The 19182-nt window shown below is 42.9% G+C and overlaps 1 protein-coding gene across 3 annotated transcripts in view; it reads right to left on the bottom strand.

Annotated features, from left to right (window-relative positions):
- The window catches only part of abcd3a (ATP-binding cassette, sub-family D (ALD), member 3a), a 179419-nt gene that overhangs the window by 73976 nt on the left and 86261 nt on the right, over positions 1-19182 (bottom strand). For all 3 annotated transcript variants that reach the window (XM_061805964.1, XM_061805963.1, XM_061805962.1), the window contains exons 11-12: positions 14850-14919; positions 4934-5031 (exon numbers count right to left, since the gene is read on the bottom strand). In XM_061805964.1, coding sequence (XP_061661948.1) covers positions 4934-5031; positions 14850-14919 — 168 coding nt within the window. The remainder of the gene's footprint in view (positions 1-4933; positions 5032-14849; positions 14920-19182) is intronic.

The raw sequence follows: 19182 nt of genomic DNA, 5'->3' as shown, positions 1-19182 counted from the left end.
GAGGAACTTGGGATGCTTAATTTTGACTACTTGGGCGCAAGTAAAACAACTACTATAATAAAGTAATGGCAGGATAATACCAGCAATATTACGTGGTTACCTAAGAAAGGCAAGTTGGGGCTTTTTGTTCGGTTTTCGCTGACAAAGAGACAAGGTCTTTCTATAGGTGTAATAGTCGTGTGGCAAGCTGGCGGGGAGAAAGTATTTGGGAATTTGGAATACTTAATTTTCTGACGACTCCTTTTGAGATTGGGCGCAAGTAAGTAAGTAAGTAAGTAAGTTTCTTTCGGCTTGTCCCTTTCGGGGTCGCCACAGCGTGTCATCTCAGATGAACGCACATATGTTTGGCACAATTTTTACGCCGGATGCCCTTCCTGACGCAACCCTTCTCAGGGAGTGGAGGCCCCAGTGGGATACGAACCCACAACCCCTGGTTTATCAAACCAGTGCTCTAACCACTGAGCTACAGGGCCTCAAGATTGGGCGCAAGTAAAACTACTATAATAAGGTAATGGCAGGATAATACCAGCGATATTACGTGGTTACCTATGAAGGACAAGTTGTCTTGACAATTTATCGTTAATCCCGAAAATCCTTATTACTAAATTAGGCTTCCAGCTATGTAGGACTTGATCACCCCGAACAGGCTCACTCAAAAATGTCCATTTTCCTGAATTTCTAATGTTTTTGAATGGTTTTGATCTTTCTTCATTTTTATTACTTTTAACCATTTATATCATTTATCTCATCCTTCTTACCATCAGTATTATCATTTTAATCATTTTTCCTTCTATTGATTTATGTTCAATTAACGTCGAATTTTGCCTTACCAACCTTTGGTAAACCTTTGGTTTACTTTGCAACTGTACCCCGCGACTGGCGGGAGTGACTGTCGAGTAATGAATGTTATATGAACAGTTTTTATCATTTTATTCAATACTTAAAACTTCCATTTTCATCTATCTTTGTCATTCTTATATTGAGTTGTCTCATTATTACCATTCAACCTCATCAAAGATCGATCGTCAACGACATAAATATTGTCTAGTTGTGAAATTCTATTTTAATCAGTCACTCATTGATAATCTCCGGTTTAAGATAAAACAAATCCGTACGATCCTAACAAGGATGGTTAAATTTACTAGGTCAATGACAAGTGCAATCGATTCATAAGAGATGAAGCTGCTGTAAAAGCGGAGTGATCACTTTGTCACCCTGTTACTCTGTAGGGTTACTCGACAAGGGCTGATAAGTGAGGGCAGACCGGATTGGCTCTGCAAAACTAAAGGCAGTTATTACACCTAGGCGAATTCATCTCGACACCAATTTAAGAAGCTCCCGTCCTCCTGCACGCACGACGTTAGAGTCGGCTGGGGCAAAGGGGTAGCTTAACCCTTTAACTGGAGAGTCTGTCGGGACATTTCTCCCGATTAGTCCTGCGGATAAGCGGAATCTGACAGAACCCATACCCGAACAATCCTCTGTTGATTCTTGTTCTATGCTGGAACGTGCTTTCCAGTTGATAAATAACATACAATAATAGAACAATACATTCACATTTGTTTTTCTATATCCTTTCATTCGCTGTGTTTGGCTTTATGAGACGTCCATAGCGAAATGCTCGCAGAGCGAAAATGAACAGGCAGAAGGGTAGCAAAAATGAACACGTGGAAGTGGCGCAAAAATAAACACGCAGAAGAAGCATGGATGGGGAAGCTTCAGATTGGTATGGATGTAGAAAAAGTAGAACAATTCCAAAAATTAAAAAAATTATATGCGTGTGTGCATTAATCCCAAAGGGAATTTTCTGCATGGGGGAGCGCGCAGACTGTCACACCAGCAACATATAACAAAGCACTTGTCTTGCCTTGAAGACAATTTAATCACATACACAATACAATACAACATAAAACAATAAAATAGAAGTACAAAGACAGTTTAGGAGCGTGTAACACAAGCTAACTAGCTAACTAGACGTATCATCACCAAACCCGAACAACTTCTCCGAAAGCAGCAATAATAAAAAGCTCCGTCCGCGTCAGACAACATTATCCTTCTCTCAAACCGTAACAAAAGATCCGCGTTATATCGGTAGTGTCAGTGTACTTTTCCGACAGCAGCAGGATGAATAAAAAGCTCCGTCGGGGTCCAACGATGTAATCCTTCTCTCAGAATGTAACAAAAGATCCGCGTCGTATACGTGTACTTGTCCGATACCAGCAGGATGAATAAAAAGATCTGTCCGCGTCCGACGATAAAATCCTTCTCTCAGAACGTCACAAAAGGTCCGCATAATATCGCCTGTCGCCGCAGTTAGCCACCATTTCACCCAACACGGAGGTGGGTCGGACTCGGACGCTGACTGGCCCGTGCTGTCACACCGCTGGCAGGGAGGAGAAAGGAGCTCTCCCCTCACCCGGCCACACTTGTGCCTGGGCACCCCTGAAGCGGTTACTTTGCCCGGCATGGGTCCTCCTGAGTACACTACATACACAAGTCATTTTGAATATTTGATCGGGTTCCCCATCCAACTCGTCAGTCTGTCGTTAGGGACCGCCAAGGATTTTTAAAAGATGGTTCAAATGTATTTTAGGTACCAAATCCAGCCAAAGTAGAAAGTGCAGGATGAGATGGTGTGTAATTTTAAAATTACACCTTGGCACAGCCTGATTGAGGATGAAAGCACAGAGGATACATTGCCCAAAAAAACCTAATTCTGTATTTTAAATATAGGAGGCAACATAAGATTAACCTTAAAACTGTTCGGGAGCATCATTCAGCTTTCAACATGCATTGCAAAAGATATTCTGCAATCATGATTGAGTTTTACACCAAGAAAAACAGACAAGGATATAATTGTGGGTTGGAAAAAAAAAAAAAAAAAAAGAAAAAAAGTTGGAGGCGACATTTCAAATTTATAGTTAAAAGTTGGCTTGGTATGTATTTGTATTGTAACGTATTTTTTTGGTTTGTTGACATTTTCAGTTTGCAAAAACACCAAATTGTTCTTAAAAATGTTCTGATGGGAATGTAATCTGAAGCCTTTAATGAGCCATGTAACTTCAATGTATGACACTGATTGACCACAGTGCATACGTCTGATGTTGATCACAGTGGTCAAAAGGAGCACTTTAGTGTGTTTGCTCAAATACGTAAAAAATTAGAGGGAACACTGGTTAGAAGTGATCCGCATATTGTCTCATATGGATCAAAACAATAATTGAACATTCATACATTGGATAGCAACATTATACCATTTCCCAGTCACCAGTATGAGAGCGATTTGAAAGGGACTGCAAGCTGTACAATGACTACAATGAATTATCATTTCTTCATTGTTGTCTACAAGAGGATGTATGTGAGGGGTGTCCTCATTTTTTTTTTTAATAAACTAAGTGAAGAAACTAAATTCCAAAGCTTCTATTCATTAATTCAAAACATAAATCATGATCCCACACTATTTTTCTCCCCTGGAATTAAAGGTCTAATCCAGAGGACCTATATTTTATTTATACATTACACAAACGTAGCAAATAAAAAAAATTCTCAACACAGAAATAAAATAAATTTGCGCCAGAGTGCACATTTTCCGAATGCCTCCAATGTCTGTTTCAACCGAAGGCTCTGTTAAAGCTGCTGCTGTGTGATGTCACGCCAAGACAACCCCAGTAAACACAATAGCTTCCTATATAGACAATCATACATGCTGCAAGTGGGATCTAAAGGAGATAAGACAACAGTGATGACGTTTTTATGGAATGCTCTGTGGAAGAGATAGGAACTGAAGAGGAGGAATTTTCTTATTCTTCCCATGTTCAAAAACATCCCATGCAGGTAAAATTCAACCATATATGTTCGAACCTGACGAATGCAACACAAGGACAGGATTCGACAAGACCTGACGAAGTTGACGTGGAACTTCATACCCAAAAAACATACATACACATTGTTGACGAAATAATCTTAATTCAAACACGTTTAAATGTCTGATGCTGCTTGCACACAATAGTGAGACGTTTGTTGTTGTTATAATAGCGACTGAGTCGGTGTAAAACAAAAATCTAAACCTTCGGTATCGTTCTGTGTTTAAAGATTTGGCCCGTATTTTAAATAATGCACATAACATGAGAGCACACAATGCCGTAGTCGAATTTCAGGAAGACATCAGCGTCAATAGTACAATAACTTTATTGTGTCCAAATTTCGTCACTTCCTAAACATCACATGGATACGGATATTAGCTTACATATATATCTGTATCGGTATTCTACTTACATTTAAAATGAGGTAGATACTTGTCAATACTAAACAATTGAACACCTACGTACTTACTTGCTACCAAAGCCAAGTGAATGCTGTACCGGGTTTTCAAAGCAGTCCTCCGTGAAATGCTTGGAAGATATTACTGTCCACATTGATTTGTAAGTCCAATGCACCCGCTTTGTCTTCAAAAACCTCGTCCATACCCTGCCCATCTGTTCATCTTCCCGTCATTCATGTAAGACGACTCCGTCAGCGTTTGACGCAGAACAGCCGAATACAACAGACTTCCTCACCATCTTTGCTAGCTTTTTCACTCTCTGGCGAAATGTTATCTTGACGTGACGTCATATTCAGGGGAGTTACGGAACTTGACGAATCTAAATGACATTTCAAACAAAATCTTGAGACTGACTGACGCTAATTTATTTAATTTCTGTTGTGTTGAGAATTTTAAAAATGTTTTTAATGAAATTTTAGTACATTTGTATAGTAGGCAAATGAAATACTTTTCCTCTGGATGAGACCTTAAATAATCAAAATGATCATAATCAGGTAAATGTGTGGTTTTCTTTAATCACGAAAGACTTTATTTGTGATCCAGTCAGTAATTAATTCTCAATACAATTCAGGAAAAGGTATTTTACTCATGAGTGATTGTGCTATCTCTGACCTCCAGCAGTTCAGACTGTGTGCTGCGGTGATGTCGCGGGTGGGACAGGTTTAAGAACGGCCTGCTAACCACCAGGTATCCCACAACAGTGGCAATGTCTGCAGAAGACACAGAAACAAATGAGCATACACACAAACACACACGCACGCACACAGACACACACACAACAACAGTGTATGGTGTGGGTCACACCCAAGGCAACTTATATTGAATGCAAAAACATTGGTTAGTAACTTATTTATAAATGTGCTTATTAATAACGCGTGTAACATACAGGGAGTCCTCGGGTTAAAACGGTCTTGACCTAAGACGTTTCGACTTGACAAAGCCCACCCACCGTCCGCCATTTGTCTAGCTAATGTGCATAGTGCTCGTCAGTGTTTGTGCGCCGGGAGTATCTTTGCATTTTTTGCCTTCCTTTTTAGACATTATGGCCCCAAAGAAGAAAACTGTCTTTTAGCAATGCTTCTGCGGCCAAAACAAAATTCATTACCATGGAAATGAAGCTCAAGATCATAAAAAGAATGAAAAGAGAGACACTGACAAACATTGGTAAAGAGCTAGGCTTCAGTTTCGACCGTGGTGATAAATATTAAAGACAAACCCCATATTTTAGCGCATGTGAAGAGTTCGGTTCCGATGTCGGATACAGTGATCGCAAAACATAGTTCTTTGATATTTGTTGAGATGGAATGGCTACTTATGTTATGGAGTGAGGACCAGATTCCTTTGCGATAGCTAAGCAAAGCCTCTCAGCAGTAATGATAAGTACAGTATCTTTTTTTTATTTCAATGTATTTATTTTTCTCTACAAAGTATTTTGACAAATCTGACTTTAATGGTGAAATCCGACTTACAACAAAATTCAAGTTACATGACCAGCATAGGAACGAAACTTGTTTGTAACCCGAGGACTCCCTGTATTAGTATGATAGTGGTGACCTTCTCGACTGCATTGGCTCAGAACAGTTGCAGACATTTTGACCAAAATTATTTACCTACGACACCAAAAATAATCAATATCTACAGCAAAATAGCAAATGGCCGCTTGCACTCGGAATTGTAATCACCCAGTAACTTCTGTTTCATTGATACGACTAGTCTGGAGTGTGTATATAGACTCAGAGTGCAAAAGAACTACAGGGTTCCCTCGCTACTTCGCGCTTCATTTTTTGCGGCTTTAGTGCTTCACAGGTTTAGATTAATAAAAAAAAACAAAAAACATGAAAAATACAGCCAGATCGGCATATTGCGGAAAGACATGTTCATAAAAGGCGCAAGATTGGTTCCTGACATGACATCCACCAATGAGAGCACGAGTGGCTTTATGCCGTGAGCTCATTGGTTGCACATCATCGAACCCTCACACAGGAACTTCCCTTGTTTTTCCTGTTGCCTCATCCACGCTGTTGACCATCTCATATATATGAGATGATACAGTACATATGTACTGTATCTTAGTGTTGTGCTAACTTTTTTTTTTTTCAAGAGATATTTTTTATTATGTACCAACTATTCCACTTCAGCGTTGTGCCCCAACGAAAGCTTCCGTCTCGGCTTCCAAGAAGTGGCAACTCCGCGGGCACTTTTATCCTTTTAGGGATCCAGTGGGAGGTAGAAGTATTGCTTGAGCGGGAAGATAGAGGAAAACGTCCATACAGATTTGAACCTGTCAATAATGTTGAATATTCGGATGGTTCTTTGGATGTTTAATGACACAGAGTCTGACTACTCGGAGGCCTACGCGTGGGACATAAGTGCGTAAACAAAGGCCCCCGGAGCTCGCGAGCGGAGCGCCAATGCCAGACCGTTGCACGCAGAAAAAGAATAATCGAATGCAAATTGAAAGTATAACATACATATGAGTGAGAGATGACTGGTTGTTACATCCAATGGCACAATTCACATACATAATGTAAAAAATGAAAAGAAGAAGCCACCTGGTTTCTTTTAGTCAGCAGACGGAACTTGCTCTAACGACCGCTGCTCTGCCACATTCTCTTTTTCCTAGTTTACCTTATACAGCCCATCAATGGGTTTTATAAAGACAGCGTCCACCACTGCTGCTTTAGTTAGCAACACAGTCTGGGCAACATAGAGCAAAGACGAGCTAGACATGCAGCTTATGTTTACTTTCGACATTAATGGAGAAAGTTAAAAAAGAAATGCTGTAGTTTTAAGATGCAATGACTGTCAGAGTATGTGAATAATCGAGGAAAACGTGGTAAAACTGGACAAGACTTTCCCTTTTCCGAGTGGGAAAGGTCTGGTCTTAAGCCAAAGTAGAAAGTGCAGGATGAGGTGGTGTGTAATTTTAAAATTCCACCTTGGCAAAGCACAGACAATACAGTGCACAAAAAGCTAATTCTGTATTTTAAATAGTAGGAGGCAACATAACTTTCAAAAAGTTTGGGAGCATCATCATCACCACCCCCATACCCCTACCCTCGTCGATGGTAGCTCGCGAGAGGCTGGCTGTTTGAAAAGTAGATCTTCGCATCTGGGCACCCCTGATGTAAAGTATCAATACTGTTTACATTTTTTTAATTGAATGAACCTGGGGTGTGAACCTGGGACGCTGGGTTTCAGTACTGAACACTGTTGAAAGCGTTATCAGCGAAACACTTGATAACCCGTAAGCTGCAATCACTTTATTGAACATCCCACAGAGCCTCATCAGAGCCTAAAATATCCACGAATATAGAGATATTAACATCTAGTCCTACATAATACATCTGATAATTTGGGGGACCAATGACTGCTGTGAAAGGGCAGCTGACAACAAGGGAAAGACCTTGTGACAGCCTGGAAATTTCGCTGGCAGAAGGGACAAGACATCAACGGGGCCGGCCCGGGCTAGCTACCTGTGGTTGTGGGGCCCAAGACAACTCTATGGGCTCCACCTAACATACCTATGAAAAATTCTCAGCAGAAAACAACTTCTAAGCCTGCGAGAGCGGTGGCAGAAGATGGCTCATTGGCAGACAACATGGTAACGAACACAGGAACGGAAAAGACAACGAGATCGTTTATCAACATGAAGCTCCGAGAGTCAAAGCAGGACTTAAGGTCCAGATCTTTGTTTGTGGGTGAGCAAAGGTTACCTATACTCAGGGCCTGGAGATTCCCCAGGGCAGAAAACAATGCCTAAAGAAGGAACAGTGGGTAAGTCACACTGACTTTTTGAGAAGCAGGTCGAGTGAGTCGGTAGCAGGACACACGCCACAGGCTGCAGGACATCAACACCCATGTCCCAGGTGAGGAGGAGTACTAAAAAGGCACAGGAGACCAACCTGGACCGAATCCACCACTACAACCAACCACAGAGAGGAAGGGTTTAAGGCCGTTGATCAAATATCCAGAGGCCTGGGACAAGACTTTGTGGAAGAATGTTAACATGGATCTCTGCAAAATATTGGAAGGGATCAGAGGCACCATTACAAAGAAGCTGGAAAGGATAGGTGATCTCATTTATACGTGGCGTAACAATTTGGAGTGGTGGAAAGCAAACAAGCTGCCCTAGCTATCCCCAAAAAGTCCAGAAAGCAGAAAAAGATAGATCGCCTAATCAAGGAGAGGAGGCAGCTGACGAAGCTGTGGAGGAAGGCCACAGAGGAGGAGAAAGAGTGCATAAACCTGCTGCAGGAAGAAATCCAGGGTTCCGAGGTTAAGACAATTTCTAAGACGTTTGAATATTGTGATACAGGGAAGCGCTTCCAGAAAATGGGGAGTGGGAAGAGCAAAATCAGTGATAAGAGGAAAACAGTAATAAGAGCAAAAGTAGGGATTTACCATTGTACACATCTCCAATTATGAACCATATGAGGGTTAAATATAGGGAGAAATCTATAGCGTAGGTATAGAAATGGGTTAACTGACTAGCTTTTCCAGTCACAGGAAGTTTAAATATCTGGCAGTTACCACATTTAAAAGAAAAGTGGAGGATGAGAAAAGTAGTTTAAAGAACGAAAATATTAAAATGAAGGATGAAGAAGACATTGAGAAAAATCCAGAATGTCTGGAAATATGGAAACTGATCAGCGAGAGAATAGTCAACAGTGGCAACAGTGAACACATTTCCATCTCTATCCTTAATCACCCTTACCTGCTGCAGATCCTTCCCATCGCTCTCTCTCTCTGTCTGTCTGGCCAACCTGTAGAGATGCTTTTCTCTTTCTTTCGTGTCTAACCTAGTGTACATGTCATCATATGCCTCTTGTTTAGCCTTCGCCACCTCGACCTTTGCCCTACGACGCAATCTCAATATATTCCTTACGCCTCTCCTCAGTCCTCTCAGTGTCCCACTTCTTTGCTAACCTCTTTCCTTGTATGACTTCCTGTATTTTGGGGTTCCAGCACCAAGTCTGCTTCTCCCCTTTCCTACCAGAAGACACACCAAGTACTTTCCTACCTGTCTCTCTGATCACCTTGGCTGTAGTAGTCCAGTCTTTCGGGAGCGCCTCCTGTCCATCGAGAGCCTGTCTCAATTCGTTCCAAAAGGCCACACAATATTCTTCTATTGTTGGGACCTCCGCACGATTCTCTGCTCTACCTTTGCCGTCTTCATCTTCTTACCCACCACCAGAGTCATTCTACACACCATCATCCTGTGCTGCCGAGCTACAAGCTCCCCTATCACTCTCTAATAGTCAGTAACCTCCTTCAGATTACATCGTCTGCACAAAATATAATCCACCTGCGTGCTTCTACCTCCGCTCTTGTAGGTCACTATGTTGTCTTCTGGAAAAAAAAATTGGTCACTACAGCCATTTCCATCCTTTTTGCAAAGTCCACCACAATCTGTAACTAAAAGTTCCTTTCCTGGATACCTTACTTACCCAACACTGACATCCACAGCCAATGGTATTAAAATTACGTGTCTGGAAGATAGTGTGGAATCATCATTTGTTAGATTCACTCCCGACAACCCACTATACATTTATCATTGGAGAATCAGCGGTCCATTTAGCACCTATCTGACAAGATTTGCAGCTCAGTTTATCTCTTATGGTTCTGATATAATGAGCAGACAAATTGCATTGAAAGAAAGATGTGTATGACGGACCAGAGAGAAATTTTAGAAGACATTGTACAGAGCCCTAAATGACTCCTTGAATATCAGTGACGTTTTTTGTGACAAAGAGTTTTGGGCAGCATCTGTATCACTATCATCATCACAGCTGTCTTTGATGTTGTCAGTTCAACACCACACATTTCTTTGGCAAAACGACCTGCAGCAAAATGGCAGGATGTTGGCCCCTTTATTAATCGATGTCAGTGCGTGACTGATTGGGTGCCAACATTGAAGAAGACTTTGTTCCAATCTCAGTCACACACTCTTACGTACATCTCTCCTCTACAGGAGCAAGTCCCAACAATACTGTAGGCTTATAGTAACCATGGATGTTGGGCTAATTAAAAACTGTCCACCCGTTTAGATTGAGCTTAAATCATTTTATCACCCTGTACAGTTTCAATGCCCATTGCTCGGAGATGCTGTTGACAGTAATCGACCGGTATTTGAGGCATTGCTCAAAGCTGGAATTATTGTACAATTCTCCAGTTCAAACCCCAATATTTCTGGTGGGGGAAAAAAAAAAAAAAAAAAAATCAGACCTCAAGATCAACCAACTGAATGGCATTTTGTTCAAGATTTGCAAGCTGTCAATGCTGCAATAAATGCTCAAGCTCCTTATGTGCCATTTTGAGCCAAGTTCAACCTGGCACGAAGTGGTTTTTAGTTGTTGACCTTTCTAATGCATCATTTTCTATAGCAGTTCAAAAGGACTCACAATTTTGGTTTGCTTTCACTTTGGAAGGGAAAAATTACACTTGGACGCGCCTGAGCCAAGAACTGACATGCCGTCCCACCCACTTCTCAGAGGCACTTGCCTGCATCTTGAACCTTTGACACTCATACCGGGCACAGCTTTGCAACAATATGTTGATGATTTGTTGATTGTTGCTCCCTCAAGGAACACTGTGAAACTGATACAGTTGCTTTGTTAAAACACCTGCCCTCAAAAGGCCAAAAAGCATCCTTATCAAGACTGCAGTTTGTATTCCAAAAGGGTATCCTCACTCCTCAGGGAAAATCATTTCTCCAGCTTGAGTGCACGCTATTGTTGACACACCCAATCCACTCACAATAAAACAGGTGTTCTCGTTTTTGGGAATGTGCTCATCTTGTAGAGAAATTTAATCCCAAATCATTCTGATTATGACTCTGTCGTGCATTTTCTCACTTTGAACAGGTCCTTGACTTCCTCATAACATTAAATGGAGACTTAAGGCTACGAGTGCCTTTGAATACCTCACGTCTTCCTTGCGATCCTGCCCTACTCTTGGAATTCCATACTTAACAGGTCTCTAGAACTGTGGAGTACCAACCTGCTTCAAATGCTCCACCATCATACCAGTCCCCAAAAAAGTAGCACTCTCAGGTCTTAATGACTACAGGCCTGTTGCCTTGACACCTGTGGTCATGAAGTCCTGTGAACGCCTTGTGGTCAAGAGCGTCACGGGTCCTTAGCTGGACCCACAGCAGTCTGCCTATCGAGCTAACAAGTCTGCAGATGACATGAGACAACATGGGTCTGCACTTAATCCTTGAACATCTCGACAGCGAGGAAACCTATGGAAAGGTCCTGTACGTGGACTTCAGCTCTGTGTTTGACACCATCATCCCTAAATTACTCCAAACGTCTCCAGCTCAGCATCTCACCTGCCATCTTCCAATAGGGCTACAACTTCCTGACGGGCAGGTTCACTGCAGGTGAGGTTGGGGGACACCACCTCATCCACGCACACTATCAGCGGCAGGGCACCCCAAGGTTGTGGCCTCTCCCCTTTGCTCTTCTCCCTCTACACAAACGACTGCACTTCAAGGGACCCGAATGTCAAACTACTGAAATTCTGGCTGAGACAAATTCCTTGTGTGTTGTTAAACACTTGGCCAATAAAGTTGATCCTGATTCTGATTCTGCTGCACATTGGCTCTTATCCCAAAGGAGAAGGACTCATCAGAGATTGGGCAGTTCAGATCAGCCTTCTAAATGTTGAAGGGAGAATATTCTTCAGCGTGCTTGCTCATAGGCTAGCAGAATGGATGCAAGGTAACAACTTAATTGACACATCAATCCAGAAAGCAGGAATCCCTGGCTTCTCAGGATGCATAGAACACGGAAGCGTCATCTGGCATCAGATCCAGGTTGCCAAAAAAGAGGGAAGATACCTTCATGTGGTGTTCCTGGACCTAGCAAACACTTTTGGCTCGGTCCTTCAATCTCCCATGGGCAGCGCTTGACTATTTCAAGGTCCAAGCAGTGCTCACAAGCATGGTTAGCGCCTACTTCAAGGATATCCAGCTCTGTATTACAACAACAAGTTACACCACTCCATGGCAGCACCTGGAAGTGGGATTCATGGCTGTGTGTACCATCTCCCCACTGCTATTCACCCTGGCCATGCAGGTCATCATCCGGGGATCTTGCTGGGTGGTTGTTGAGCAGCGAATAAGACCTGGGGTGAGGCTGCCTCCAGACAGAGCTTACTTGGATGACCTCACCACGCTAACAACAAACAGGGCCTGTACTGCATGAATGTTAAAAAAAAGCTCCAGGAAAACATTGAGCTGGCTCACATGACGATCAAGCAAAGTAAATCTATAAGAATCGCCATCGTCAAGGAAAAACTGTCAAACCACTGCTATCACATTGGTGAAGAACCAATTCCAACAGACTCTCAGAACCCTGCAAAGAGCTTAGGCAGGTGGTACAATGCCTCTATTCAGGACAAAGTGGAAATAGAGAAGCTCAGAAAGAAGTTGAACGCTGATTTGGTATTGCAACTACTTACAATACCAATTCAGCGTTGTGCCAAGAAGTCGTGATTCCGCGTGCACGTTTATTCTCTGGACACAAGCTGTGGGTCATGACCGAAAGAACAAGATCCCAGATAGAAGCAGCCAAAAAGGAGGATGTCCAGGCTCTCCATAGAGATAGGCTGAGAAGCTGGGCCATCTGGGAGGGGCTTAGATCCGAGCTGCTTCTCCTCCGCATTGAGAAGACTCAGATGAGGTGGCTGCGGCATCTGATTCGGATGCCTCCCCGACACCTCCCTGGTGAAGAAGTGGCTAGGGAAAGGGAAGTCTGGCTACTTCCCCCGCGACCTGATCCGGAAAAGCGGTAGAAAATGGATGGATGGATATAATTTATTGAGTTTCACCAGTATAGCAGCTTGTGTAACATGTTTGTCAACTTTGGAGAATGACATAAACCCAAGTTTTATTGTGTCAAAGTGTCAACACATTTTGCCAAATTCTGAACAACTTCCTGAAGCATTCACATGGGACAGAAGACCAGTGAAGGTTTGGACATCATCATTTCCGGCCCCTCCTCCAAATGAAGCAAGCCTCGATACACACCTTGCGGACACTCGATACATGCCTCGAAGCCTTGGCACAACCTCCAACATCACTACTTACTCTTTTATATCCACACACTATAGAAAAAATAAATGTTCTAAATATGGAACTAACATCGATGACGTGAGATGAGGAACTGCTGCGCCATAATATTGATAGAGACATGGCTAAACTCATCAACCCTCACATCAAAACACTGTTAGAATTGATAAGCTTGCTGTAGAACCTGTTAACTCAGAATTAATTCCTGTGGGGGTGGCTTGTGTATTTCCATGAACAAAAATTGGCATATAAATACTCTGATTACCTCAAGTCGTTTGTCACACTGTGTACTAGTGTGTTTGGAGGTCCTTGACTGCAATTTGGAGACCAATCTAAAACCCAGTGTGTTCACTTGTATTATAATCACTGCTATGTAGCTAATTTTAGTCATCTCAGTTTTCTCCATTTGTGGATAATGGCTCTGATAGTGGTTCACTGGAGCCCCACAGGCTTGGAACTGGCGGTCATGTTTTCCAAACTCACCCTTTGCAAATTTGTGGTTAGACACTGTGACTTTGTGATTTAACAAGGGACATGGGGAGGAAACGTTTTCACAGAGGGTCTTTTGGTTTTAGCGCATTTCTAAATTAAATTGTCACTTCAAAATGCAAACCTTTGTGAGTAACATACAAAAAAAAAAAAAAAAAAAGACACTAGGAGAGGGGCTGGGGTTCAAACCCCAGCCCCTCTCCTAGTGTCTATTAATTTTAGGTGATGCTGGGGGATGCTAAGAAAATGGATGTTTATAATTTTGACATTTTCTTAAAACCTTGGAAAACAAAAACTTGGACTCAGGCCCCTAAAATAATTGGAATTGAGCACTCGATAGAAGTGTTCAAAATAATAGCAGTCCAATGTGACTAACCAGATTAATCCACATTTTCAATAACTTTTTTATTGCTACGTGTCAAACAAGTTACCAGTAGGTACAGTAGATCCTGAAAAAAAAAAACAATATGACCCAATATTGATGACATACACCATTTTAAGGCTTTCCAATTAGGCAATTTGTTGAAAAGGGTGTGTTAAAAAAATAGCAGTATCACTTAAAAACTCAAAACTATGATGTACAAACCTTTTTGTTTCAAGGATGTACCAATCCTTTGAATCACTAAACTAATATTTAGTTGTATGAGTTTTTTTTTTAATATATATATAACTGCTTCACATCTGTGTGGCATTGTGTCAACCAACTTGTGGCATCTTTTAAATGTTTTTCCACTCCAACATTCCTGAATGACATTCCACAATTAATTTACACATCTTGGTTTTGCTTCAGAAACAGCATTTTTGATGTCACCCTACAAGTTCTCAATTGCTCTCAAGTCAAAACAAATGTCAAATGACAGTGCGTAGTATCTCAAGGCACCACTGTAGTTCACTTTGTTGCTCTGAGGAAGGATTAGGAACACATAATGGGACTTCAAATAAAAAAATACTCCCACTTACATTTGGCAATTATGCTGTCCACAAATCCCATTGTAAAACGAAAGAAGATGAAGTTATGTAAATGGTCAACCTGGAAGATATGAAAAAAAATTCTGTGAATTCAGGATTCTGGCGTCTTTTTATGTTGATTCGATAAGTTACTGACTTGTCAAAACATCCAATCCATTCATCTATTGCCGAGATAATTTTAAAGGGGAAATCCAGTGCTTTGCATGAACAGTGTATCCAATAGGTCATGTAATATGTACCCTATTTTGACAATGCAACGTTAAATCCTCTCTCATTTAATAGTGTTTTAAGAAGATTTTTATTGAAAATTAATAATTTTCAGGGGTGCTGCCATTTTTGTGAGTCACATGACCGACCTGCGCAGATGTGACGTGTTACGTACCGTTCCAAATGCTCGATTACATGGGACACCATTTGTGCACAGCACTGATTTCTCCGATTTATCCTCATCTGATGAATTAACAGCAGTATTGGTTGATAGGGAAGACTGAGGAATACTTCCATACAGATTTGGCTGTAAATGTTGAATATTCGGATGGTTCTTCAGGCAGAAAGATGCGGAAACTGACTACTCGGAGGCCTACGCGCGGGACATAAATGCATAAACAAAGGCCCCCGACAGCCGCGGATGGTTCTAGGGGCGGGAATGACGCGGTGTCTGACGAACAAGCTCCAGCGGCGGGCTGCAGGCTGAGCTTCCAGGCGGCGGGCTGCGAGCCGAGCTTCCAGGTGGCAAAGCAGATACCCCTGGACGCCGAAGCTAGACTAAAGCCCTCCGCCGTTGAAGCTGGAGTAAAGGCCTCCCCCACCGCCGAAGCTCGGCTAACGGCCTCCGCCACCGCCGAAGCTGGGGTAACGGCCTCCGCCACCGCCGAAACTCGGCTAAAGGTCTCCGCTACCGCCGAAGCTCGGGTAACGGCCTCCGCCGAAGCTCGGCTAACGGCCTCCCCGGATGTCGAAGCTTGGTTCGCGGCCCGCCGCGGGAGCTCGTGGCCCACCTTCGGCGCACAACCAGTCATCCCTCACTCATTTAATTACAATGCAAAATGCCACAAACTGAATAGCTGTATGTTATACTTTCAATTTGCATTGGATTTTTTATTTTTTTTTTGCATGCAAAGCTCCGTTGGTGGCGCTCCGCTAGCATCCGGGGGCCTTTGTTTACGCACTTATGTGCCGCGTGTAGGCCTCCGAGTAGTCAGACGCCACGTCATTCCGCCTGAAGAACCATCCGAATACTCAACATGAATTACAGGCACAGGTTCAAATCTGTGTGGAAGTATTCCTCCATCTTACCAATCAACCGATACCGCCATTTCTTCATCAGATGAGGATAAATACAAGAAATCGGTGCTGGGCATAAATGGTGTCCCATGTAATCGAGCCTTTGATGCGGCACAGTACACGTCACATCCGGGCACGTAGGTCATGTGACTCGCGAAAATGTCAGCGGCCCTGAAAATTCGTAATTGATAAAAATCTTTTCAAAACAGTATTAAATGAGAAAGGATGTAACATCACATTGTCAAAAAAGGGTACGTATTACATGACCTATTGGATACAATGTTGATGGAAAGCACTGGATTACCCCTTTAAGTTAGACATATAATGTGCAGGTCATAATTCCAAAACCATGAACATTTTTTTTTTTATAAAGGATACATTCATTTAACACACTGACATTTCACATTAATTTCTTCAAGTGCCACTGACACCAAATTATACATTTTAAAATAGGCATTGTGAGCAAAACCACATATAATATTCATCACTTTGATGATAATGAGCCGGGGAAAAAGAAGCTAGGAGCGTTTTATTAAAGCGCAAAGTTGCAAAGTATGACTCGGCATCCCCGTGGCGGCCATATCGTCTGTGATGTCATGTGACCTCTCGTGCAGGCATCACACTGGGGCAGTCGCCATTGACAAGCTTTGCGAAATGCAATGGCAGATGAACAAGAGCTTCTTCTTTTCCTTTTGGCTTGTCCCCGTAGGGGTCGCCACAGCGTGTCATCTTTTTCCATCTAAGCCTATCTCGTGTATCTTCCTCTCTAACACCCACTGTTCTCATGTCTTCCCTCACAACATCCATCACCCTTCTCTTTGGTCTTCCTCTCGCTCTTTTGTCTCGCAGCTCCATCCTCAGCACCCTTCTACCAATATACTCACGCTCTCGCCTCTGGACATGTCCAAAGCATCGAAGTCTGCTCTCTCAAACCTTGTCTCCAAAACATCCAACTTTGGCTGTTACTCTAATTAGCTCATTTCTAATCCTATCCAACCTGGTCACTCCGAGCGAGAACCTCAACATCTGCATTTCTGCTACCTCCACTTCTGTTTCCTGTTGTTTCTTCAGTGCCACTGTCTTTAATTCATACATCAAGGGTGGCCTCACCACTGTTTTATAAACTTTGCCCGTCATCCTAGCAGAGACTCTTCACTCACAGAACACACCAGACACCTTCTGCCAGCTGTTCGAACCTGCTTGGAACAGTTTCTTCACTTCTTTACCACACACCATTGCTCTGGATTGTTGACCGTAATTATTTGAAGTCATCCACCTCGCAATCTCTTCTCCCTGGAGGCTCACTCTTTCCCCTCCAACCCTCTTATTCACGCACATATATTCTGATTTACTTCAATTTATCTTCATTCCTCTCATTTCCAGTGCATGCCTCCATCCTTCTAATTGTTCCTCCACCTGCTCCCTGCTTCCACAGTCTATCCATTACCACAGCGAACAGGAAGGGGCTCAGAGCTGATCCCTGATGCACGCCAACCTTCACCTTAAATTGTTGTGTTACACCTACGGCACGCCTCACCACTGTTCTGCTGCCCTCATACATGTCCTGTACTATTCTATCATTTCTCCGCCATACCAGACTTACGCACGCAGAACCACAGTTTCTCTCTTGGTACTTTGTAATAGGCTTTCTCTAGATCCACAAAGACACAATGTAGCTCTATCTCTCTGTCTGGCCAACCAGTAGAGATCCTTTTCTCCTTCTTTCGTGTCCAACCTGGTGTATATGTCATCATATGCCTTTGCCACCTCTACCTTTGTCCTATGTCGCATCTCAATGTATTCCTTTTGCCTCTCCTTAGTCCTCTCACTGTCCCACTTCTTCTTCGCTAATCTCTTTCCTTGTGTGACATCCTGTATTTTGGGGTTCCACCACCAGGTCTCCTTCTCCCCTTTTCTACCAGAAGACACCTCAATTACTCACCTGCCTGTCCCTCTGATCACCTTGGCTGAAGTAGTCCAGTCTTACAGAAGCTCCTCCCGCTCATCAAGAACCTGTCTCACCCCTTTCCAGAAGGCCGCACAGCATTCTTCCTTTCTTAGCTTCCACCACATGGTTCTTTGCTACACCTTTGTCTTCTTAATTTTCCTAGCCACCACCAGAGTCTTAATACACACCACCATCCTGTGTTGTCGAGCTACACTCTCCCCTACTACTACATTACAGTCAGTAACCTCCTTCAGATTACATCGTCTGCAGAGAATAGAATTCACCTGTGTGCTTCTACCTCCGCTCTTGTAGATCACTACAAGTTCCTGCCTCTTCTGGAAGAAAGTGTTCACTACTGCTTTTCTCATCCTTTTTGCAAAGTCTACGACCATCTGTCCCTTGAAGTTCCTTTCCTGGATGCCGAATTTAGCCATCACTTCTTAATTGCCGCAGTTTCCTTCACCAACATGTCCATTACAATCTGCACCAATCACAACTCTCTCTTGTTGACAAGGCCGAGCCTGCCGCCAGCCTTGTCGGCCGGGGTTGCTCATCGCCACCGTCGCTCATCTCCGGTGCCGAAGTGGGCATTTATCACCAAAATAGGCGTTTATCACCGATGCGCGGAAGTGAATAGGGCGGGGAGGTGGATTGGCCGTGATCCGCATGTTATCTAAATATGGCTCGAAACAATTGGGTAATATTGCCCCGGACACTTCACTCGGTTTTGAGATGTTTTCTTTGAAAAGAGCTTCCGTGTCTGAAGGGGCGCGTCCTACAGTTGGGGCCACAGCGTGTTTTCAAGGGCGAAAATCCAGGGTTACGTCACGGACAGTAATTGCAGCCAATATAGCGACCACTTGGATGTCGTCGAATGAGACTTCCGCAACTTTGCGCATGGATGACGCGCTCTCTGCTCATATTTATTTTTTTGTATAGACATTGAAGTGAATAATGCTACATGTATTTTTCATTTCAATATCTATTTTAGAATGTTTATAGGGATGACACTAGACCTTTAAGTCAAAACACCAGTAAAGGCCTGTAATGGTCTCTCGGTCTAGTTCTAAAGGCTAGACATTCATGGGGAAG

The sequence above is a fragment of the Syngnathoides biaculeatus genome, chromosome 19 (assembly GCF_019802595.1).
Source record: "Syngnathoides biaculeatus isolate LvHL_M chromosome 19, ASM1980259v1, whole genome shotgun sequence".
In the NCBI taxonomy this organism is placed as follows: Eukaryota; Metazoa; Chordata; class Actinopteri; order Syngnathiformes; family Syngnathidae; genus Syngnathoides; species Syngnathoides biaculeatus.
Note: the sequence above shows the minus strand (reverse complement) of the source record. Positions and strands in the feature narration are given on the sequence as shown.